This window comes from Eupeodes corollae, chromosome 3 (genome assembly GCF_945859685.1).
Source record: "Eupeodes corollae chromosome 3, idEupCoro1.1, whole genome shotgun sequence".
Taxonomy (NCBI): domain Eukaryota; kingdom Metazoa; phylum Arthropoda; class Insecta; order Diptera; family Syrphidae; genus Eupeodes; species Eupeodes corollae.
Window position 1 is genome coordinate 55552706 of NC_079149.1, and position 25838 is coordinate 55578543.

General features: G+C 32.4%; 3 protein-coding genes across 4 annotated transcripts in view; 1 reads left to right on the forward strand and 2 right to left on the reverse strand.

Annotated features, from left to right (window-relative positions):
- Positions 1-8399, reverse strand: part of LOC129952439 (uncharacterized) — a 369098-nt gene extending 360699 nt beyond the window's left edge. The window contains exon 1 of the mRNA XM_056065014.1: positions 7398-8399. The gene's annotated coding sequence lies outside the window, so the exon portion shown is untranslated. The remainder of the gene's footprint in view (positions 1-7397) is intronic.
- Positions 8400-21015: 12616 nt separating this feature from the next.
- Positions 21016-23671, reverse strand: LOC129951514 (uncharacterized). Of its 2 annotated transcripts, XR_008782192.1 has the most exons (3): positions 23391-23671; positions 23178-23329; positions 21016-21151 (listed from the first exon to the last, which is right to left on the reverse strand). XR_008782192.1 is itself a non-coding variant. In XM_056063709.1 (2 exons), exons 1-2 carry the CDS (start codon positions 23422-23424, stop codon positions 22830-22832), a joined length of 534 nt encoding a protein of 177 aa, XP_055919684.1. In that variant the 5' UTR covers positions 23425-23671; the 3' UTR covers positions 22762-22829. The 2 variants fall into 2 exon arrangements, 1 of the variants encoding a protein (XP_055919684.1); XM_056063709.1 differs by lacking the exon at positions 21016-21151 and having other exon boundaries at positions 22762-23329.
- LOC129951513 (putative nuclease HARBI1) lies at positions 21146-22628 on the forward strand. The gene is made up of 4 exons (XM_056063708.1): positions 21146-21564; positions 21618-21787; positions 21855-22070; positions 22137-22628. Exons 1-4 carry the CDS (start codon positions 21248-21250, stop codon positions 22541-22543), a joined length of 1110 nt encoding a protein of 369 aa, XP_055919683.1. The 5' UTR covers positions 21146-21247; the 3' UTR covers positions 22544-22628.
- Positions 23672-25838: the final 2167 nt, after the last annotated feature.

Consider the following 25838-nt stretch of genomic DNA (forward strand, 5'->3'; position numbering starts at 1 on the left):
GATGGTTCAATATACATATGTACATATGTGTATAGCTGATTAAAAAAGGTATCTCGAACGTACATAGGTTTACAAGCACATATAGATATTAAAACGTTGAAAATTCTTAAATAATATGTGTTTCTGTTTTTATAAATCATTAACCGAAAAAAAGTCTTTTACAACGAGAAGGGACAATTGATAATCTTAATACTTATCTTATATCTTATCTGGTCAACCACACACACAAACCCAAAAGTAAAATATACCGAAAATAATCCACCTATGCTAGGTTGGGAATCTCCATGTTATGTGGAAATAATGAAAAAGTAGGGTTTCCTTCCCAGAAATCAACATATTACCTATTTGCATTTTTTGTTTGTATGGTTTATATATACAATTTTATTGATAAAGCAATTACCTTAAAAGCAGATGATAATAATTTAATTATTATTAAAACATAATTTTACAATTGCACACAATTATTAATTACTGAAACCAAAAACACTTAAAAGTTTCAAACACTAAACAATAGACTCAATTTAATTTTTACCGACTCACTCCCACTTTCAATAACGTCGACGTTTTTGAAGAAAAGGAATAACGGTTGTTTGAATGTTTTATTTTTCTGTGTTGGTACACCTGTGTAAGTTAAGGGGCTTGATTATACTTTCGTTTTTTTTGGGCCATTTCGTAATACGTCTGACAACACATTAGGATTTTAGTAAATCTTTGCTATAGTGTATGGCTAAATGATGATTTTTCATTCGGCTCACTAGTGAGATTTTTAGCAAGAGGGATGAGGAGGGAAGGGAGCAGATGTTCATGATAGAAACTAAATTTTAAATAGTTGTGTATGAATGCTATGAGTTATTATCAGGTTATTCATGTAGAATTGTAAATTATTCAATTGTTTAAAATGGTAAGTTAACGTAAAAATTGCATGAGCACTATAAATCTTTTACGTAAATACTTTGCAAATGCATGAAAGGTAAGATGACAGGCAGATTAGGCGGATTCAAAATGTATTTCCTAACATGCACTTAAATCCGAAACTTTTCCGAGTGTTAATTCTATAAAATTTTTGGTGTATTTCTTTTTTTGCATATCTATAGGGAGTGACATTTGAAATTTGACCAGATTTTTGGCAGCACTGTACATATAATTAAGCAGCTGTTTATCAAACATTTTGAGTTTAAGAATCCTTTGATGTTAACTTTAGCCTATCCGGCGTAGTTTCACACCTGAACGTTGACGTTCCGGTTTGGAGTTTTTTGTAAGGCTCTTATTTTTGTTTCTCGCAAAGTTCAATTGGTTGGAAAGAGAGTATACAATTTTTGTTCAAAAACAAAAACCTATTTCATTCTGGAGAACCATCACAAGAAAATTCGATATGTGAAATTGTTCACTTTTGCACATATTTTTCCACTTTTAAGGCCAATGTTAATCAGGCTTCTTTTTTGGAATTGTATTTAAATGTTTGAATTTTTAATGTGCTTTGAATTTTAATCCATGATTTAAAAATTCAGTGTTTTTGGTGGAACCAAAAGGGGATAGTAAGGCTTCAAAATGGAACAGTAAGAAATGAAAAGAAATAAAATGACAAGTAGAAAAGTTTGTCTGTTGTTGAAGAAATGTAAGAAAATTAATATTCGAGGTTATTCCAAATAATCAACTTTTTAGGCAGTAATCATAAGACGATTATATTTACCAAAAACCAGAAAAACAACTTAACTTAACTCAAAACTTAAATGAAGATGATTGTGTTGATTGAACTAATTAAAATGTCAAAAATTCGCACCACATCAAGTCAATAGTGTTCAACTTGATCTCTCAAAAGTTCAACCAACTTACGCTTCATCTTCGGTTTCAACTTGCATTGTTGAACTGTGTGTTGTTTTCGTACTTTTCAACTTTAAAATTGTGTTCAACCAGTAAAACTTCTTTGGGGGATTTCAGAATTGTTCTGCACGCACTTTTTTATGAACATTGATGATGGGAGTAGTGAAAGTATTGATACATTATAACCTGGATACAAGAGGAGAAGATTGAGGAATTGAATCGAAATTGAATTGATCCAGGTATACGTCGTGAGTGGATCGAGGAATCGAATTGAAACGGAATCGAAAGGACACTTGGGTTTTAATTATGAGCGTACTTGGTTGTGAGTAACTTCTATCGTCATAGATACAAAATAACAAATCGCGTAGTAAAAGAAAAAACATAACGCATGTTCTCAATCAAAACCTCACACACCAATAACTTGATCCACGTTTACAAAGCAATTTTCGATTCGATTCTCGTTTTGTCAGATCCACATACTATACATGGACTGCTAGTAGCCAACTTCACGATGGTTCCACTTTTAACGGACAAAACACTAGCGCAAAGAGTGCTTTGCGGAAAAATTGTGTAACAGTTACATTTAATACTCTCAGAGACTGCTGTCGTTCTTCTCAAAAAAAAAATTCTTTGTGTGATTTCCGATGGATGAGTATATAATTTTCATTTCCAATCAAAGGAAAATACCATCAAATATTGGCCCCTTAATGTTTGTAACTGAAAATATGAAACATCGAATTTAGAATTATCAATTTAATTTATTCATCAATAACTGTATGTTGATGTATTTCAATTTTAATTGTCAATTTCTTATTTATTATTATTTATTTTAACTATATTGTTTTAAAATGTTGGCCGACATTACATCCTTCTATTTGTCTGTTTTCGGAACATTAACCTTCGCAGTAGGCCAATTAACTTCGAATTTGGACGTTATGCCAAGCATATGTTTGTTGTTTTTTTGTTTTGCTCCTCAATTTAAGAAAATACTCCCCAAAATGATAGAAAAATACTACTCTTGAAATTTTTAAAACGACAGCACTGCTCTCAGCGCTCAGCCTGCTTCTGTTTTATTCTGCAAGAACTGTCAAAATTTTTCAATAACATACAAAAAAAACATGGCATCGTTTGTCTTCAACAAAATACTAGATATCAATACTTTCTATGTCAGGAAAATCTTATTTCAACTAAATACAAACAGATGTCGTTAAATATTTTATAACTTTTTTTGCCACTGCGCGGCGGCGCCTGGAAGGGCGCTAATTTGAAGTGGAACCATTTTTATTCAAATTTTGTATGGAAAAGTGGTTCTAAATAATTGCTTAGAGGAAATGTCGTAATTTTGAAGGGAAATGTCTCGCATACTCGAATGACTTTTTGAAGCAGCTGTTCGCTTTAGCTAAGCTTTAGTAAGCAAAACAAGATAGCTACCGAGGACTTATATTATTATTAGAGTGTTTTGGTTTCAGTTTGGATTTTTGAGTTGTACCATTATTAGTTCGTTTTGAAAGAAAAAACTGCTTGAAATGTTGCCACAATACCAGAAGTTGAGATGCCTGTTAATATTATACGTTTGCGGGTTCGGAATAAATTTCTTCCTCTATACTTTGCAGAACAACCAATTCAAATAACATTTAATAGAACTTAAGCTTTTTTTTTAGTATAAATCCCTTGTTTGGAAATTTCAACATCGACTGTCATCAATTTGTAAGTACAAATGTAACCCCTCAAATATTATCTGATCAATTGAAATTGATTTTAATATTAAAAACACATTATGAAGGTAAACAAAAAAACACTTAACAAACATAACACACTTTTGTGTCTTCTACAAATTCTTTAAACCGAAAAACTTTGTTTTGTATTGACAGCAGCCAAACTGCTATATTTGGTTTACATTTAAATTGGGGCTGAATGTTTCGAAAGGTTTGTTTGTTTAGTTCATCTTTGAATTGCTACTAGTTTCCGGCTTGTTTTATATAAAACTGTTTATGAACACTTGTAGCTTACGAATAACGTAGTGGAGTTTTTGATGTAGGTTTTCGGCTAAAAACCGAAGATTTCGCTTAAACCGGGTTTTCTGTTTATTGTGAAAAGCCTTTACTTTAAAATTGAGATTTAGCTAAGCTTTTAAGCTCTTCTCTGAAATTAAACTTTGTTTTAAGCTCAAAAAGTTGAACTACAGAAACAGTTTTATTGTCTTACGGAAAATTATTCAAACTAAAATCAATTGTGTCCTTTTTTCTACCAGTAAATTTTCATTACATTTTCCTTATAGCTCTAGATCAAATTTAATATTTTTGTTTGCATCATTTAACCAATTACGTAAAATTCAAGACGGCAAAAGAATAGGGATATTTCGTCCCCTCAAGTTACCAAAAAAATACCTCATTTGGAAAACATTATCTTGAGGATGTTTTTTATTATTCTATTATCCCTAAACCACTTACTGTTTGTAAAGTATTTATAAGTAGGGTTAAGACACTTATTTGTTATAATATGTCCCATATTTAAATTTTGTCACACATGAACAATTTTAAGAATTTTTCATGATGATGTGAGAAAAAGTACATCTGTTTCTGTTATGAAAATGAAAATGAAGGCTGCTAAGAGCTACGAATTCCTTCATAATCTTATCTTATGATTTTACACTTGCATAATTTTAAAATATTTTGTTAAGGAATGTTATAAAATTTTATCATATCAATGTTCTGTTAACCAAGCGTACTAAAAAAAACTACTGAAGTTCATACAAATGTAAGTTTTGAAATGAAGTTATTATAAATCCACCACCAATTGAAGGAAGAAAAGATTTTGGGCTGATTTGCTTGTTCAAGTTTGAAGTCAAATTTGTAGGTAGGTTAAACATAGGCATAGAATTCTTTTCTTTACTTTACTCGTAGGATCTACTCGAGCTTGAGGGATTTCAATTTGCCTTCATACATCCATCTGTACATATATGAAGCAATCAAAGTTGATTCAGTTCAGCAATCAGCTCTTCGCCTGGAGTGTTGTATTACAAATGAAATTAGGTCAAAAGTGCATGTTCCGCAATATTCAAAAGGGCAAAGGTGAATGCGTTCTTTGTATACCTATATAATATCACTATGGAAACACCACCATCAATATCGTCAGTCCTGGTAGAAATATAGGTATATCTGATATACCAACGTAGGTTTATATTTTAAAACTTTTATCTGGAAAGCACGTAATACACTACACACTGTGCAGTGCAGTGCATAAAATATGAACACGATATGCAAGCTGCATAGCATTATACCTATATTTATAGTATGGAACTTCATTAAACTATTCAATACACCAGAGGATTCTGGAGGAATTGTTGCTCGATTTGGCCAGACAAATACGTGTTTACTACTTAATATGTATAATAGAAGTTTGTTTTCGAAATAGGTGATTATCTCTGGTTAAGTAGATAGATACAAAGCCGTTTCTATTCATGCATGTCCATCGTATTGCATCAGTAAATGAAATAATTACAATATTATTCCAACAATTGAATTTGGAGGTTAAAGTACCCACAAATGCACTAGACATAATTAGATAAAGGTTTTTATAACTCACAGTGATTCTATAATCTTCTACGATACTTGATTAATTACGAAATTGTATTTATCTACCACAACATTTTCAAAGCGCATATATTTTATTTCAACAGAAGTGTTAGAAATTATCCAAAATGACAAATGACCAAAAAAGCTGACGAAAATGTTTACAAAAACCCCGTTCATACCAATTTCCTTCAAAACATAGTTAATGTTAAAGGATTCTACGGCCGCTTTTTATAAGCAATATTAAAGTTGCGAACATTATTTAATATTTATTTAATTATTCTCGAAAATTATATCGTTGTTAGCGTTAAACACAATCAAGGAGCAGTACAATTAATTTTTGAGCAAAATAGACCTTGACTTTGAAATACATTCGCTCTAATACATATAATTATAAATAAAGTAAATTAATGACTTACAACTCTCAACCACTCCTGTGCGAATAATGTTGCCATTGTTGGAGGGGACCTACAGTGTTAAGCCAAATCCGAACGGCTTATTTTGAGAAAGTACTTTTATTGACAAGAATTATTCTTGGAGGATTTGTCAATTCCTCGCAAGATGCAGTACCCATAAAAACTTAAGATGGCAATACCTCTAGCTTAACATTCCAACGAACTAACCATCATGCCACGGGGAAAATGTAAGCGACTACAAAAAATTAAAGAAATTCTTTGGAAAAATTGGAACATCTCGAGTTTAGTAATATTGCAATTCTGTTATTTAGAATTTATTGTAAGTATTTTTGTCCACGAAGTTTCAAACAGATATTAGTTAAATATGATATGATATTTGTTAGCCGTTATATAAAGACACGAATGTATCGCGTTATCGAAGGAAGTGCTAGAGCATCCGAAGGTAGAATTCTTGCACTTGCAGTCTTTAAAGGAACCAGAAGTTCCTAAAAAAATAAATTGGGTGGCGCAACAGTCCGTTTAGAACTAAGACAACTCTCAACCATTCCTGTGTGCGAGTATACTGTTGTTAGGAATGCAGGGAGCGATCCCAAGATCTCTATAGCATGACAGCCTAACGCACTAACCATCATGCCACGGGTACTACTTATTTCTTATACATATTAAATAAAAAATAGAAAATTGTTGTTCAAGAATAACAACGATTAAATATGTATGTCTATGGTATGAATTCTTTTCCAAAATTCATTGAACCACAACCAACTGCTTAACAATAAGCTAGAAGTAAGAAAAGCTGCTGCCAACAATAAGAAATGGCCATAGGAAACCCGACTGACAGGGGACTTATTCTTATAATAATAAATCATCTGCAAACTCATAAATCACAAAACTTTTTATTTTATTTCTTAAAAAAATGTTAATGGTGAGATTAGTTTACTTCCTCATTAAAATATATTTAAAAGAAATATAATTATTTAAGAAGGACTAATTGTTAAAATATTCTTAAGTACAACGTGCATCTCATTAAAAGAGCTTAACCTATATTCACATCGAATTCTTTAAAAATAAAAAATAATAAGATTTATTACTTAATAAAAATCTTCAAAGAAACCATCACAAAAAATTAAATACAAAATTATCAGGTACAATATTTATGCGAAAACAATTTTATCAATCTTCTTAAAGCATTCAACCTTAAATTGCTTAAAAGATTTTCAAAGAGTGTGATGAGTTTCTGTCCAAATAAATCAATTAACACTAAAAATCCATTTTCCATAAGTTTCCATTTGTAAATTCGCAGACACAGAATTAAATAATTATGAATTTTAAAAAAATATTTAAAATCTTCCCCCGTTTTCTTAAAGACCTCATTGAAATATGTTTTTTTTTATAAAAAAAAAACACCAAGATAAATAAAACTATTAAATCATTCATAATTATGATCTCAAGACGAACAAAATACAATTCCAATCTTTTGAGCTGTTGAGAGCCATAATTTCCACCATGCACCCAAACAATGTCAACAGGTTGATTGATCCCAACCCAATTCAATAGAACAATCCAAATCCAAAATTTAAAGTCCACATACCGTTGCACGAAATTACCGCGTCTCTCCACCAGCAGCTGAAATAATCCTTGGAAACGGGAAGAGTTGATTGGTGCTATAAGTTTCGACACGGAGCGGTGCGGTGACAATATATTTTTTGTTTGTATTTTGTTCTTTCCCAGCCTCAGATTTCTATTTTTATGCCTTGAACAAGATTCAAAATCTTCGCTTGACACATAAATTATAAATTTCCCCCACCACACACACTTCCTACATTCAAATTTGAATATGCTCACACATATATTTAAGTATATTTTATATTATATTTTTATTTAATTTTCTTTTTCTTTTTTCAACTTTTCAAAAATCACATTAAAATTTTATAAATTTGCTTTAATTTTTCTTCAGACACCACAATCATGAGACGCTTTCCGAGAATATCTCAATAATAACGAGAGACCGTTTTCAACATGAACATCACACTCATTCTTTTTCCCATCAAGCACTATCGAATAAAAAATCGGAATTATTTATTAGGTATTTTCAAAATAGCTTTTAGCTCTTTTATTTTTTGAATTTTGTATTTCTCTCAATTATATATATATTTTCTGAATTGGCTGTTATCAGTCTAGCGATTTAACTGGGTCTGAGACGGAAACCGTTTTTGACATTGATTTGGACAAAACAATTACCAAGAGGCACTCACTTCAGGTTCACTTCAGGTGACAGAAACAGAGGATTCTATAATATTATCATTTCAATCGCACAATCAATTCGGAAAACCTCCATACACGAGTATTCGAAAAAACAACTAAGGCAAAGGAGGACAATTGAATTGGTTTCGACAAAGTGTCACACTCTTTCTGAGCATTGAGTTGAATTGACAATGACAAGACAACTATCACGTTCATATATGCTATTGAGACTCGGATGAATGGAAGATCCGTTTCCGTGACCGTTTTCGTGAAAATAACTCACAACAAAACAAGAAGAACTGAACGAAATGATTGTTCCGCAGGAGAACGAAAAACAACTTGTCCCGGCGCCAGAGCCAAACAGACTGAGTGAGGCAGGGACATTCGACATTCGGATTCGACATTGAGAAACTGGCTGGATGAGAGCTTTAAAATCAGCTTCACAACACTAATATAATATTGTACATTCATAGATGCTTTGAAAATGAACATATCAACCACAACACAACCTTCCGGTAGACGAGGTGAGAAACTTGGCGAACAAGTACAAGCGAACGTTTCCTCTCGAAAACTCACCTATGTAAGCATAGCCTTGCATGGATTTATTGATGATGGAGATATGAAAAATGAAAATTCTTTGTTGAATTTTATCTTATTTACCACATTTGTTTATGATTTTGGGAATTGTTTACATGGAAGTACGCAGGCCCTGGTATGAGCTTTTGAGAAGAAGAGTCCGTCAGCTGAGAAAAAGACAGGGTTGCCATCGTAAACAAAAGCTCATTTGAAGGTTAAATAATGTTTTTTTTCAAATTTATTATCATAATCATCATCATCATTTTTATTTTGTTAAAATGCTATGGTATGAATATTGAGGCATTGAAATTCTTTAATATTACTAAAAGAATGGTAAAAACTTTACAGTTCGCAAAATAATTTAAGTGGTGGACAAATTTGAGTTGTTGAAACGAGTTATTGGTATAAAGAAAAGAAACCGTGTACTTCGCTCAAGAACAACTGATGATGCAGTAGGGCTTTATGAAAAATCAGCTTTGTCGATTTCTCGTTGATTTTTGAGCTATGATTAATGATTTCAATAGTCAGAACTGGAACAAATCATTGATCATTAAAATATACTCATATTTTAAAAAAGACGGAGTACTACGTGCTACACAAGCAACGGAACAATCTCAATTTTTCAAGAAAAAATTTCATTGCGAGCTATTTAACGAACAGTCGATTACATTTTGCCAACAAGATTTTGAGATTTATCACCACGTGAAAGAGAGCTTTTGGTGAAAATATTAAGGACATTCAGCTGCAATTGTGCGAATTGTCCATGGAAATTTCATATAAAAGTTTGCATTTCAATTGTTGGGTACTCTCGAATTGAATTTTAAGTGGCATTAAAAAAACGAATGGATCGAACGAACTTGCTCATGTGTTCAAACAGTCTTTTTAAAAAAATATCCTATATCTTAAGGTTTAAAAATGTACTTGTGTTTGTTTTCAACAATTTAAATACCATTTTATTTCTCAAAAAATAAACCTTAATTTTTTAATTTTTTTATTTTTATAGCGTTATTTTTTTAATTAATTTCGTATATAGTATATCTACAATTTTTCTGCTTAGAAATATTTGTAGTATGCAGTTATGTAAAGCTTATTAATATACATCTATAAATTTTGAAAACAAATAACGAACCTTTCTTAAGATATCGCATTTCGAAAAAAAATATGTTTAATATATTTTTCAAAATCGAAAAAGTAAAATTTGACATTTATGATCATCAAATATTATTAAGACAGTATATGAGCTTGTGCAGAAAAACAATTATTGAAATCAGTTGATAAATTCTTGAGAAAACTTAAATACAAAACGAGACAGACAAACGGACGAAATCAGACTACCCAATTTTCACAACTTCTCTACCTTCGAAATATCAACTGTGATTAAAATCGCGAACATAAATGTTACCAAAACCATCAAATATGACTCTTTGAAAAGTATTGAGACATAGAAATGTTATGTCTGAAGAATTCTGTACATGAATCGGTAAAATAATATCGAATTGTTTGCTTGTCAACAACAGATCTTCATAAGTTTAAGATAACTTCTAATACCATCTGTCGATTTCTATTGCTTAAAAGTTTGTAGGTTTTCGTGTTGGGTTAAAAAAGTTGTAAATTGAATTATTCTTACAAATTAAAAACAAATTTTTAAAAATTTTAGTACCGTATCTTCAAATTTCATAAATAGGATGAATTAGATTAATTTGCGTACTATTTTTCGTAGATTTTTTTTTTTTTTTTGAAAAAACGAACTTATGGATTTTTATAAAAAAAACTACTGAATATCGAAAACAATATCTTCTGTTAAATAAAAAAATTGAAGACAATATTTATAATTTTTGAAAAGCTATTTGCGTCGAAATTAAAATTTTACTAAGTTTTAGTGTGGTTTTTTGTAAGGTTTTTATTTTTTGTAAAAAGAACTCAAAATTTTACTGAATGTTGACAACTATATATTTTTAAAAGTTAAAAGTAGTTTAAATCCAATGTCTCAAAGGTTTGAAAAGATATTTCAGTCGAAAATTAATGTTGACCAATTTTTATTATTTTTTTTGTTTATGTTTTTATTTTTTGTAAAAAAAATGTCAATTCGATTTTGCTCAAAATTTTACCAGATATGAAAAACTTTATTGTTCGTAGCTCAAAATTAATTTGGAAATGAAATAATTTATATTCGTAAAATTTTCGAGGTGAAAAATTTGTTTTCAGTTGTATTGATTTATAAAAGAAACCGTTAAATGGATTTTTTTCGAAAAAAATATATTTGTTTGGTATCACGTTACAATATATTATGTAAAATTTCCTAAGATATTTAGGGTAAACCAAAACGTTCACATTTTTTTTTAAACTGCTATGGTAAAAAAAAACAAAAACGCAATTTTCTTGAGAGCCCTTTCTGCATCTTTCTGCCTTATAATCTGTATAACAAAATTTATTTGAAGCCGATATCTCTTCTGGTTCTTGAGCCATGGACGACGAAAAAAAAACGTCGCGAACGTACGTACGTGCAAACGTATGTACAGTGCACGCACGCACAGACAAGTTTCTAAAAATCTTTTTTTTTTCGACTCTAGGGAGCTTGAAACGTCGAAAAATGTCAAAATGTTTAATTGGACAAATTGGACCCTTACAACAACTTCCTATTGGAAGTTAATAAATAAAATTATACTTTTCTAAATATTTACATACATATGTAGGTACATTTAATATTATATTAAAATCTACTTTCATTATAACTGTTTTGTTATACAAAAAATATTCATCAGAAAAACTTATAATAAGCAATTACGATAAGTATTTGCCTTGACTTTGACGTATGGGAATTTTTTCTTAAAACATAAAAATGAAAAACTTCTCCCATCTAAGGTTAAGAATGATGCCATTTGATATGACCGACATAAATGGTATATTATATTACATACAGACATCAACTTGTCCCATTAAACCGAAATTTTACAATCAAAAGTTTGTCCTTATTTTGGTAAGCATCGATATTTTATAGGAGACAAACAGAAAATTATGTACACACAAAAGGTTCCGGCTTACCTTAAAAACTTATTTCAAAAACTCAATAACTAGGAAACTTTTCAGACCATCAGACGTAAAGAGATAAGTTCATCCACCTGATGTTTATGCAGACATGGCAGGTATATTCAAAAAAAAGTTTATCTAATACATTTAGGTACTGTACGTATTCATAAGCTTCCTATCAAGTTTTGATTAAAAAAAAAACCAACAGTTAATTAAATTAAATAATTGAAACATCAAAAAAGACAAAAAATTGTTAATTAAATAATAAACAAGAAAAATTACATATTTATGTGTTCTCCTTAACTTATTCAAACCTTAAGTTTAGCATCCACTTTTATTGAAAAGTGCAAAAATATAGACATAATAAAGTGAACTGCATAAAATGTATTCAAAGTTAATAATATCTACTGAATGAGATATTTTACTGTTGGCATTATGTTTCTATAATATATTCAAATTTTTTGAATTTCAAATGTCTTCAGTGAACTTTTGGAAGCATAAATTACTTAAACGTAAGACTAAAGAGGCCTTACAACACTAAAAAAACCTTTAAATCAATTAGTTTGGTTTACCTTTAAGTTGGAGTTTCAATATAAGGAATATGAAACAATCTACCCTTCGTTGACGCATGACTATTTTCATTTTAACAAAAAACATCCAAATTATGGATATCGCTATATGTGAAAATAAATTTAAATTAACTACTTAAGAAACTATAAAATTTAAAAATGCTTTAGGAAACCTAAAGTAAAGTAAACGTGTATAAGGTTTTTATAGAATTGAATGTGTACAAGTTTAAAAAAAAAAATAATTTAATTATTTTAAGTATAGTTGTAATTCGATGCATACCAGTTTCAGTACACTTTGGGTCGGGTATCTTATATTAGTAAATTTTTTCAAAAATAACTTTTAAGACATCAAATATTCCTGGCGAAAAAAGTTTTGAAATAATTTTTTCACATTTGCTGCAACTAATTCACAACTAGGCTTACTCGACGTCTTATTTTTGACCTGTGAATGTTCTACCATATATTTGTATTTCCTTGGTACCTGTGGCATGATGGTTAGTGTCAAACGTGACCAAGTCCCTTGTTAGTGACGAAGGTTGAGCTTCAGCTCATCCTTAATTCAATAAAAAACAAAAAGTCAGCAGGTGTCGATGGTATATCCAACGTTGTACTAAGACATTTACCGATGGAAGCAATTGACATTTACACCACACTCTTCAACAATGCACTGAATAATGCATATTATCCAATGCATTGGAAGACTGCTGTGGTTCATCCTCTCCCGAAAAAGGGAAAGGACAACTCCAACCCGTCAAATCTTCGGTCGATAAGTCTTCTTCCGAGTATCAGCAAAGTTTTCGAAAAGATCATTAATAGGGCTCTGACTAAGTGGGCTGCGGACAACAAAATAATTCCGGATAAACAGTTCGGGTTCAAGGCGGGTCATGACACAATTCATGCTGCGTCTAAACTCGTTTCTGATATCCAATGGAATAAATCAAAACAACAATGCACAGGTGCTGTTCTGGTTGATTTGGAAAAGGCCTTTGACACCGTATGGTTAGAGGGTCTTTACCTAAAACTGAGCAGGCTTGGCATAAGCAAGCCATTGTTGTACATACTTTATGATATGCTTAACGGTAGAAAGTTTGTTGTCAAAAGTGGCAATGTAACTTCTACCACAACATTCTCAATTAAAAATGGTCTTCAACAGGGAGCGGTGAATTCGCCGATTCTCTTCAGCATTTACACCAGCGATCTGATAGGTAGTCTTACAAAGGCAATTGCGTACGCCGACGATCTAATTGCGTACAGAACGGCCCGAAAGGTTGAGGTTATTAGACTTCTCTTGCAGCGTGATTTCGACAAGATTCAGCGATATTGCGACGACTGGAAACTGAAAATAAATGTCCAGAAGTCAGAGACAATTCTGTTCCGGACTCCGTTGGCTGGGGCCACGAGGGATACGTGTAAGAATTGGCGCAAGATGGTCATCGTTGATCTTCATGGGCAGCCATTAGCGAGAAAAAGTGTAGTGAAGTACCTCGGTATCTGGTTAGATCAGTATTTATATTTCGACAGACATATAAATGCTGCTCTCACCAGGGCCAGAGGAGCCTTCGCTCTGACGAAACGGCTGTTTTTTAGCAGTCGGCTTGACCCCAGAGTGAAGGTAATTTGCTACATGGCCCTCATACGGCCAATGATCGTTTATGGTTGTCCTGTGTGGTTCAACGTTGCCCCTTCCCAGATGGAGAAGTTCCGGGTGTTCGAGCGGCAGTGTTTACGACGCTGTACCGGCTTATATCGAACAGCCGAATCTTCTTATGTGCATTACTATTCCAACGAGGTCCTATACAACGGGGCTCGAATCAACAGAATTGACAATTTCGTGAAAAAACTCGTTCGAGGTCACATTGCAAGAGCTATGTGTTCGACCAACAATTTAATGTTCGGGGCGTTTTATCCGAACGACGAGTATTTTGAGAGTGCACGCTTGAGCGGCTTCATTCCACCAGAGGCATTCCTCTTTTTAGACAAATGCGGTCTGATACAGGATAGACTGGCAGTTCCGTTAATCTACCACGTCAGACGAAGAACCGTGGATAGGCGACTCCCGTACAGTCGGGACGTCATGGCACAAGGCGGAGCGGAGCTCCTTCGGTTCAGTAGGGCTGTGTCCGAACGGGACCGAACTGATAGGGTGAAGCAGGAGAACCAGTTTTGGTGGCTTCAATCGGCACTTGATAATGGGTAGGTCGGGATGGGGTTTAAGCCTTGGCCGGCTTACATACTTGTTTTATAGTTTAGGGTTTAGTTTTAAGTAGAATAGGCATGGTGGCATAAAAAAAAAAAATTTTTTAAAATTAAAAAATAAAAAGAAAAAAAAAACAAAAAAAAAAAAATTAAAAACAAAAAAAATCAACGGAAAAAAAATCAAAGAAAAAAAAACATACAAAAAAGACAGTAAAATATAAAAACAAAACACGTTAGATTTGCTGCTGTGGTTGTTCTAGTTTTAAGTAGTTTATAGGTAGAATAGGTAGTTTAAGTTAGCTTTAAGTTTTATTTAAGGACCTAATTTTAAGTAGTTTTTTAAGTAAAAATAAAAAAGGACCTTGATATTAGTTTTTTCTCATAATTTTCTAATAAATACAAAATAAATAAAATTAAAATGAAGTAAAATAGATCTTAGGGCCGAAAGGCATTAGTTTTAAGTGTTATAGTTTAACTTAGAGTGTCCGTATGGGACCATTAAGTTAGTTGTAAGTTATGGATAATTAGGCTAGTTTTATGAATTTTTGTCTAGCTTTAAGATAGGTTTAAGAATGAATTAATAAAAATGAATTTAAAAAAAAAAAAAACAAATGATGGTTAGTGCGTTGGACTGTCATGCCAAAGGGCTTGGGTTCGATTCCTGCCCATGCCACCTACAATTTTTTTAACGGGTACTGACTCTTGCGAGGAATTGACAAATTCTCCAAGAATAATTCTTGTCATAAAAAGTGCTTTCACAATCTAGCCGTTCGGATTGGGCATATATAAACTGTGAGTCCCCTATATTCCTGCAATTACTCGCACACAGTAGTGGTTGAGAGTTGTAAGTCACTTGGCCCGAGTATTTTATGAACTGTTGCGCCACATAATTAATTTGTTATTTTTATTTTCTTAAGATTTTTAATTATTTTTTTTCCTTTTTTTGTGAGTATACCTATTGAGGCAGAAGCGGCAATAATGGGTTGAACGGTTAATGAGGGCAAAACAAAGTAAACGCTGTCGGCAAGAAAGGACATACAACACCGACGTCTTGGTCATAACGTCACCATCGACAGACGTAACTATGAAGTAATCAAGGACTTCGTCTACCTAGGCTCCGCTGTAAACGCAGAAAACAACACCAGCGCTGAGATCAAACTCAGAATAACTCTTGCTAACCGCTGTTTCTTTGGGCTAAGAAAGCAATGGAGTGGTAAAGTCCTCTATCAAGGGACAAAAGTGTCGCTATATATGACCCTTATCATCCCCGTCCTGCTATACGTTGCAGATGTATGGACTATACCTAAAGCGGATGAAAGCACCTTGGGTCGGTTCGAGAGAAAAGTTCTTCGTGTCATCTACGGTCCCGTATGCATCGAAGGGGAGTGAAGGAGAAGATGGAACAACGAGCTGTACGGGATGTACAGCGACGTAGACTTAGCAAGATGGGTAAAAGTCCAACGACTAAAATGGCTGGGTCACGTAGAGCCCATGGAAACCAATGGTCTGGCCCGGAAAGTCTTCGAATCCATATCCACAGGACAGCGCAGAGGAAGACCGCGGATCAGGTGGCGCGAACAAGTGGAAAGTGACGTCACCCAACTTGGATCGCAAAACTGGAGACATACAGCTAAGAACCGAGCTAGATGGAGAAGTTTGTTGGGTGAGGCCCTAGTTCACACGGGACTGTAGCGCCACCTTAAGTAAGTAAGTAAGTTTTTCGTTAAACAAACTTAAAATCACAATTTTACTTCGATGCGAAAAACTATTTATTGAAACACTGATATTTAAATTCACTGTTTGTGGTGTCTTTTATTGACACCAACTAAACGAGTGCCAAATTCACCACAGAAACAAATGAACCAAAGAAAAGAAACACTGAGATTAGTTTTAACAATTTTAATAATAATGATAGCAGTAATAAATTAACAAGTACATAAAGTTAAATGAATATTAATTGAAATAAGAGACTTTGTGATAGAAAAGCAGACCGAATTCAACGAGAATAAAAGTACGAGTGGTTAGAGAAATTCAAACTTCAGTTTGTATATGCCCAATTTGGCCGTTTGGTTTTTCGTACACTTTGAGTTAAAGATTTGTTTTATTCTGGAATTTTCTACTTTAGTTTTTGGTACACTTTTAAGATGGAATGTTGAAAGTTGGATTTCGCCAACAGGAGCGTAACTGTCGTTAGAGTGTCGCCACATGTTTAAAATTACAACGCCATCTGTTGTGTTTTATTACTCCCATTTCTAATTCAACACACACATTGGCCGTGTTCGCTGATCAATCCGAAGCTTTGTCTTTGTATATGAAAACCATAGTACTCTCATGGTGCAAGTCGAATAGGGCGGCATCTACATATTTTTTATGGAACGTCTAGCGAAGACATTAATGGAGAAATCGATTGCAGTCGGGAGACTAATAAATGTTATAATTTGCAATAGAGAAAGACTATAGTGCATTAACAAAAGTCTGAGTGCGAGGGGAATACACATTTGTTTCTTTGTGTTTGTATTTTGGTTTGGTTGTATTTTTACATGCGCAAAAGGTAGACTTTCTATACAAAGATGATAAGACAAAAGCAGGTGAATTGCGATTTCGTGTATTAAAGGAATTTTATATTCTTGGTTGAGATTTTATATTTTTGATTATTTGAGGTTTGTATAAGGGAATTATAACTTTAACTATTATAGGCAAGTAAATATGTAGGTATTGTAAGTATTGTTTTGAAATAAAAGACAATAAATCTTTTTTTTTTAATTTGATCGCATAAACCTTTCTTACAGTTTGTTTTCAAATCGCGCATAAAAAAGTTTAAATCTTCAAAGTCTTAGAACGATGTTTTTTTTTAATAAATACATTTGTTGAAACGCAATTGAAAAGCTGGTTACACAATTATTCACAACTTATAGGTACTGAAATAAAATATTTTGATGCATGTTCAATTTTTGTAGACATATAAAGATAGTAATTATCGCATAATTTAAGCAAATTTTAGCTTGGACGTTTTTTAATGGTAGTGAATTTCTTAAATGGGATATGAAACTTTTAAAAATTAATAAAAATAATTGAGTTTATAAAGTACCTAAAGATAGTTACAACTTCCGGTCAAAAAAGTAATGCAAGAACAAATTTGAAGACAGTTTTACTTAAGTTCTTATAATATTATGCTGTATGTAGGTATTTATTATAATCTATCTACAATAGTAAGTTATCAAGGATGTAAGGAAATGCTTTCTTGTATTTTATTTAACCTACCGTGGCCCATTTTCAAATTTACATAACCTTTGTTTAGAGAAATATTAGACTTTGTAATTGTACTTACCTATTTGATAACTTTGTCTTAATGTTAAAGATATCCTAATTTAAGCAAATGCAATTTTTTTCTGTCAGAGCAAATTTTTTAAATTTGGGTAATTTTTCTATAAATTTGAAATAAGCATAAAGAATTACTACTGTTTTAAAATATAGGTACTAATAATAAAATTAAACTCCAAGAGAAATTTACGAAAAAAAACAAACATTTAATGTTGCTATAGATAACCCGAGATAAGTTATGTTGAAAAGGCAGTTTTAAGCTTTAAGTGTCAAAGGTTGTAAACAGAATGGGAGAAACAGGGTTTTATTTCTCTGCGTGTAGTAGGTAGAGCCAATTTTAGAAGCAATGATGCAAATTGAAAAAAATCATATACCTAGTCTATTTAAAAATATTTACTATATTTTAGGACTGAATAATATAGCTGTTGAAAAATTTGTTTTCAAAAATGTTCTCATAAAAAGGTTTGTAGGTTTTCGTGCTTTGTTAAAAAAGTTATTAGTTGAACTATTCATAAAAATTTTAAAATTACAAACCACATTTTGCATATGATGAAATAGTTTAATTTCAAAATATATATTAACAAGAATTGTTACCAATTTTATTAGCATTTCTTAAAAGTTTTTATTTCTTATATAAACCAATACAAATTGGATGAATGAAATTAATTTGAATTCAATATCTTCTATTGTTCACGATATATCGAAAACCAAACATCAATTTTTACCAAATGTGTGTACTATTTTTTGTAGATTTTATTTTTTTATGAAAAAACGGACTGTTGGTTTCTTGTGAAAAATTAACTGAATATCGAAAACAATATTTTTTATAAGATGCAATTAGTTTAAACCATAATATGTATGTACATATTTGAGTCGAAATTCAATTCTTACCAACTTTTAATAATGTTTTTGTATAGGTTTTAATTTTGTATAAACAAAACTGTCGAATCGATTGTTTTCCCAATTTTACCATTGATGAGAACATAAAGAACTAATTTTTGTTTTTATTTTAAACTACATAAGGTATTTATAAAAACTGTGCATACCTTTCTACTAATCTCAAACAAATTGCCAAGTGTACGGATATTATCACTGTCCGGATACTAGCAGGAATTCCCTTTGAAATTTTACGAAATACCTTCTTACCTACCAATACCCTTTATAGGTATCTTAAATTTGAATTTTAGATCAAACCCACATCCTGAAAAAAATCACCTACCAATTGATATTTATCTACAAAAAAAACTTTTAAGGTCAACTAAATCTATTCTTCAAATAATGTTGAAAAACTTAACGCCAAATAAAAGCAAAATACCTACCAGCCCAAATATACATAACTATATCCAAACGTATAACTACCCTCATATTCTTCTTTACAAAGATCTGCAAGCCAAAAATCGCATCGTAGCTTTGGATACATAATGCAAACCTTTGTGCATATTTATATATGTATAACGATCGTGCACAACGAGAAGCAGCCTTATGAATGTAAATAAAAATAAAAATCAGTTAAAGATCCTAACAACTGATGTAAGCATACAAAAATTTCATTCATCCCCTTATTGGATACAATATTGAGACATTTTTGTTTACTTTGCCGTTAAAGAAAAAACAAAAACAAATTCCTCTTCCTTCATATGGAAACTTGGTATATGAAAACATATAAAACGAAAGACTCAATTAAGCCTAGTACATACTTGTGAACCATCTCGTGAACCCATACAAATTTCAGTTTTTGGTTCACCCGTGAACTTGTCGTGAAGCTGAGTGGAGAACAAAGTGGAGAGTTTTCGTTCACGGGCAATTCACGTGCAAAATGTACGGGAACTGTTGGTGAAGCTGAAGTCAAATGTTCACAACGTGAACTCACAAGTGTGTACCAGTGAGCAGTGTCAAAAGTTCACTTTCTCCACTGGCGAACGTTCACTTCACGAGAAAGTATGTACTAGGCTTTAGAATGAAGGAAATTGTGTAGACATTTTGGGTGGAAAGTTAATTATCTCCCTTATTCTGCTGGCTGATTATGGAAATGGAAACAATATTTTTCTCTCGCTCCCCCAAAATGTCTCCACTATAGATACTACCGCCAGCGACTCGGCGTCGGCATCCGGTCGCCCTAAAATATGTTGCTCATGAAAGTATTTAGCGTGTGTGCTAAATAAATTCCAGACACAAGGTTTACTTTAAAACTTATAATTCATTTCTCTTAAAATTCTAATACAATGAAATTAGTTTTGGTTAAAACAGCGTTGCACGAGGCAGTCTAGACGAGATCAGAAACAAGAGTAAAAAAGTATCTCAAGGTGCAGCTGCTTCTAGAACGTTACTTCGGTTCTTTCTTTTCTACGATCGCTGCGCCATCTGTCAAACACTGGAAATTTGCAAAAGGTCGTCAATGGTCGCCACAAGTACTATAGTTTTCATATACAAAGATAGTACTCTCTCGGTGGAATTCCAACAGGGTGACATCTACATATTATTTCTGGAACGTCTAGTGGAGACATTTATGTTCAGCCTGGAAACTTACGAATCTGATAATTCGATACCTCTGTGTATAAAAACTATTTTAAATAAAAACAAAAGTCAATAGAAGATCCTTAACACTTCTTTTATTCTTTTATTAGACACAATACCCATTACTTAATTTTCCGTTTTTCACATTAAAGTGGATTGATATAAAAAACAAAATTCTTTAATTATTCGACTTTTGTTTTCGCATCACTAAATTGGGACAATTAAACTTATGAAAACAACAATGGCGCAAAATTTAAATTTTCAAATTCAGTAAAATGTAAAAACCAATTTAAGCTGAAAGATAATTTACTTAGTCTTAAACGATTTCAACATCTCACTATCTCTTTACAATTTGCTAAATAAAAAAGTCACAATAGGCTACTTTAACTTTTAGCAATTTGCTTAATTCGTATGACATCTGTAAAATTATTCTTATACTATTTAATAGTAGTTGCTTTGTTAATTGTTACGAACTGTCACTTTTTAGATATGTTTGGATGCTGTTTTTTAATTAAAGTTAATTAGATATTTACTAGTAAGCAAAACAAAAAGAAAGGTTTAACATTTTGGTGTCTCTTAGTAAATTTCTAAATACATGACTAGAAAATTGTTAAACCCTTACCATACTGGGTTGGTTTAAATGTTGCGACATTTAGTTGAATGTTTTGTTTTCGATCTTTTTATTCTGTCCGGTTTTTTCACCTATGTGTTGACAAATGTGCAATGTTACCTATCCACAGCAGATACTAAAGTATCTAAGCCTAGGGGCGTTTTTCTTTTTTAGTTCAGAGCTGAGCTCTGAGCATACTCTGAGCGAACAGAGTAGAGTAGAGTAGAGTTCTGAGCAGAGTATGTTCAGAGCTCTCTGATTTAATTATGAAACAACTTGAGCACTAAACTGTCATGATTTGAAATGTCAAATGTCAATGTCAGACTATCAAACGTAAATATTTGTTAATCCAGAAAAATAAAACTCGTTTATTGTTCAACAAAAATGGATAAAGCTATTATTTTAAGGGAAGCATTTAGTTTGTTTTTTGATGATGAAGATGAAGAAGATGAATACAATACTGTGGAAATTAATTCAAGGCGAATTATAAAAAATGAGAAGTATGCCGAAGAAGTGGTGCCGAGATTCTCTGACAAGACTTTCAAACAACATTTTCGAGTGAATCCGAATGTATTTGATATGTTGTGCCAAGAACTTCTTGCTATGGAACAACATAATTATGGACCTGGTAGGGAATCTACCGATATTGAAAAAAAAATTATGATAACTTTATGGTACTTAGGCAATCCCGAATGCATGAGGTTTGTATTAATGTATTATTACAATATACTTTTAACTAAAGGTATGATTATAGATCGATTGCAGATAGATTCGGCGTTTGCATTGCAAACGTATTCCGAATTATCACCAGCATTTGTGATAATCTCATTCAATTAAATAGGACGAAGAGGTTTATAAAATGGCCTAATTCAGATGAGGCTGCCAGAACGTCTGCGCATTATTTGCGGAAAACCCGTTTACCAGGTAAGAATCACAATTTGTTTAATATTATTTAATATAATTATTTATTTTTGAAATTAAATATTTCCAGGAGTAATTGGATCCATAGATGGTTGCCATATAGCAATTAGAGCACCGACTATATCCCCCAACTCCTATATAAATCGGAAAGGATTCCATTCGGTTCTACTGCAAGGAGTTTGCAACCACAGACTGGAGTTTACGTACTGCTATACTGGCGAAGCAGGTTCAATTCATGACGCGCTCTTATTGAGGAGATCAAAAATAATAGATAAAATCAACTCAGGTTGTCTTACTAAATTAAGTTTATTTATTTCAACATATTAAGTTAATTAAATGAAATTTATTGAAGGTCAATTCTACATACATGAAGAGCAGCATCTATTGGGAGATTCAGCGTATCCTCTGAAGCAGTGGCTGGTAACTCCATACAAGGATAATGGGCGTTTGAGGGATGAACACAAAATATTTAATAGGGTTCATTCCAAATGTCGTGTTTCAATTGAACGCGCATTCGGATTGCTGAAAGGCAGGTGGAGGAGACTGTTCAGTATAAATTCACTGAAGCCTATATCAATTGTGAAATATATTATGGCCTCATGTATTTTACATAATATATGTATAGCATACAACGATACGGCAGAAAACTTCATCATTCTTGAAGACGACGAAAATATTGACAATGACCGTGAAGCGGACTCTATCGACATGCAAACAGCTCAAACAAAAAGAGAAAGTTTGATGAATACATTATTTTAAAGCTATATGATAACAAAAAAGTATTTTTTTCATAATATATGATATCTATATAATATGATAAAATAAAACAAGAATTATATTTGTATACAAAGAAAAATATCACTTTATTTATTTTTGTACTTAAGTAAACTTCATTTAAAAAGTTTATCACATTGGAGCTTCATTAGAAAAAGAAAAAAAAAACACTTCATAAATAACGAAAAAGGAACTGCTACATTAAAAAAAATTAAAAAATAAATAAAATACTTCATGACATGTTAAGAAAAGGATAAGAAAAGGACAACTGCTACATTTTATCAATCATTTTTTCAAATAAGTCTAAAAACCTATTCGAGACTTCCATCCTCTCTCGATGCCGTTTTTCTATCATATCCTCGACTTTATTATTCTTCCTCTTCCTGTTGCTATAATTAGTCCTGGAAGTTTCTGGGTCTTCTATTACAAAGTGTTCTGCCACTTGAACGTCAGAATCTTCCGAACAAATTACAGCCGGCGGATGGATTTCGGGTACTCGAAAAAGTATGTCGTGCATTAAATCAAAATGCACCCAATACTTCCTCATGTTTCCTGTTGTGTCGTTTTCTTCTTTTATTTTTTTATACTGCCGCTTTAGGCCTTTCCATTTGGAGTCGACCTGCTCAAATGTTATTTTTATATTGAATTCTTCCTTAATTCGTTCGGCAATTTTTTGGTATACAGTTTTTTTTATGTTAGTTTGAAGGCGTTCAAAATTCTCCTTAATCAAATTAATCAGAAAAACTGTCATATCGTTGGTCCATTTGACGCCTGAAATAAATTTGATTCATAAAAATGCTATTTGCAATTAGTTTTTCCAAAATTATCTTACCTTCTACACCAGAGCAACCAGCCTCTTCCGCCATTTTTATTGTTTTGATGATGATTTTTTTTTATTTCCCGGCTTTCAGATGTCAAATTGTTTGTGCTCAGCATTTTACTCCGTTTACTCTGTTATTTTATTCTGAGCTCACAGAGCGCGCTCTGAACATGTTCAGAACTAAAAAAGAAACACGCATTTGAAGCTCTGAACGCTCAGAGCTCAAAAAGAAACACAATTATTTTTTTGACAGTTCGAGCTCTGCTCTGAACTAAAAAAGAAAAACGCCCCTAGCCTATCGGATAGCCAATCGAAATTAAGGATTATTCATATGGTTCTATTGTAACATTTTTTTAATGTTTTTTTTTTTAACTCGTAATTACAGATGTACAACAAAGACTATAATATATGATCTAACATTTGTAGGTTCAGACTTACTTACTTACTTAAGGTGGCGCTACAGTCCGGGGCGGACCAGGGCCTCAACCAACATGCGTCTCCAGCCAGCTCGGGCCCTAGCTAGCTGGCTCCAGTTTCGCACGCCAAGTTGTTTGAGGTCCTCTCCCACCTGGGTGCGCCACCTGAGTCGCGGTCTTCCTCTACTGCGCCGTCCCTCGGGATTAGATTCGAAGACCTTCCGGGCTGGAGCGTTGATGTCCATCTGCTCTACTTGACCTAGCCATCTAAGCCGTTGAACTTTAATTCTGCTAACTAGGTCAGTGTCGTGCAGCCCGTACAGTTTGTCGTTATATCTTCTCCTCCATTCTCCATCTATGCGTACGGGACCAAAAATCATCCGAAGAATTTTTCTCTCGAAGCATCCTAAGACGCTCTCATCTTTCTTTGACAGGGTCCAGGCCTCAGCGCCATAAATGAGAACCGGGATGATGAGTGTCTTATAGATGGTGGTTTTAGATTTTATGAATTTATGTTGAAATTTGAATGAATGAAATTCATTGCAGGAAATGAAAAAAAATTGACCTTATTTTGGAGATCAGCTGTTTGAAATGATTTGACATTTTTATATGTAGGTAACCACGTACTGTTTTTTTGAAGAATCTCTTTCTCAAGTCAAAGTTTTTCAAACATTTACAGTTTCTTAATTAAAAAAATAAAGTGACGTTAAAAAAGTGATCAATTCAAGACATTGAATTTAAAATAACAACAATGGTTCTAAATTTTAAATCTGTGCAATTTTGAATATTTTGGAAATACTAAATAATTTTTAACATTACATATACATTTGTATGTACAATGTACATGGCGAAGAATGAGTCTATAGGAGGAGGATAATGGATGAATCATATCCGTTATAGTTTGACGATTTAGAGTAAGTATGTATAATATTAATGTAAAATAAAATTTCTATTGTAAATACACAAATTGATTTTATTTTGTAGACTTTTAAGAAGCTTTCACCTTAACAAACGGGCATTTAAATAGATAAACATTTCACCAAGATACAGGGGGGAACTTTGTCCATATTAATTCTGTGAGTTCTATCAAATTGTTATTATTAAACACAGACTGCTTCCTTTTTGTATCATTTTCTTCCAACTTCTTTTTTGTTTTGTTTTTGAATCCAGACCAGACCTTGAACAACACACACATTTCTTATCTTTAAATTCACTTATTTTATTTACAAGCCTTTTTCCATGTACTACCGTCTTTAGATGGAGGCCTATAGCTATTGATATCCAAAACCGATCAGCATGTATTCGGTTTGCAGTAAAACCTTCAGCAAATTCCAGATTATCCTCCAACAACTTCCTATTCTCCATTTGGGCATTTGGAATGTGTTTGTGCATTTTATAAAATTAAAAAATAAATCGACAATATAACTTTTTTTTGTTTAATTATCCTACACACATTTTTAAAACTTGTATGTTTCTTAAGCTATGCACCAGGAAATATGTATAAAGCCTAGTACATACTTGTGAACCATCTCGTGAACCCATACAAATTTCAGTTTTTAGTTCACCCGTGAACTTGCTCGTGAAGCTGAGTGGAGAACAAAGTGGAGAGTTTTCGTTCACGGGCAATTCACGTGCAAAATGTACGTGAACTGTTGGTGAAGCTTTGACAACGTGTACTCACAAGTCTGTACCAGTGAGCAATGTCAAAAGTTCACTTTCTCCACTGGCGAACGTTCACTTCACGAGGAAGTATGTACTAGGCTTAAGACACAACAATAACAATTAACTCGTATCATTCAAAAGTGAAAATCTACTTAGTTCTCAAAATTAAATGAATTTATTGATTACGGCAAACTTTTGAATCTTAAAATAGGATCTTCTCGAATTTGACCAACTATCGATTGAAAACGAATCTCAAAATAAGCGTATAAGTAATAAGTATGTATTTCATCACTTTTTTTTATAAACACCTGTAATTTACAGATTTATTTTTGTATTATTACTTTATAATATTATTTTTGGGACGACTTTCCATTACCGCAGC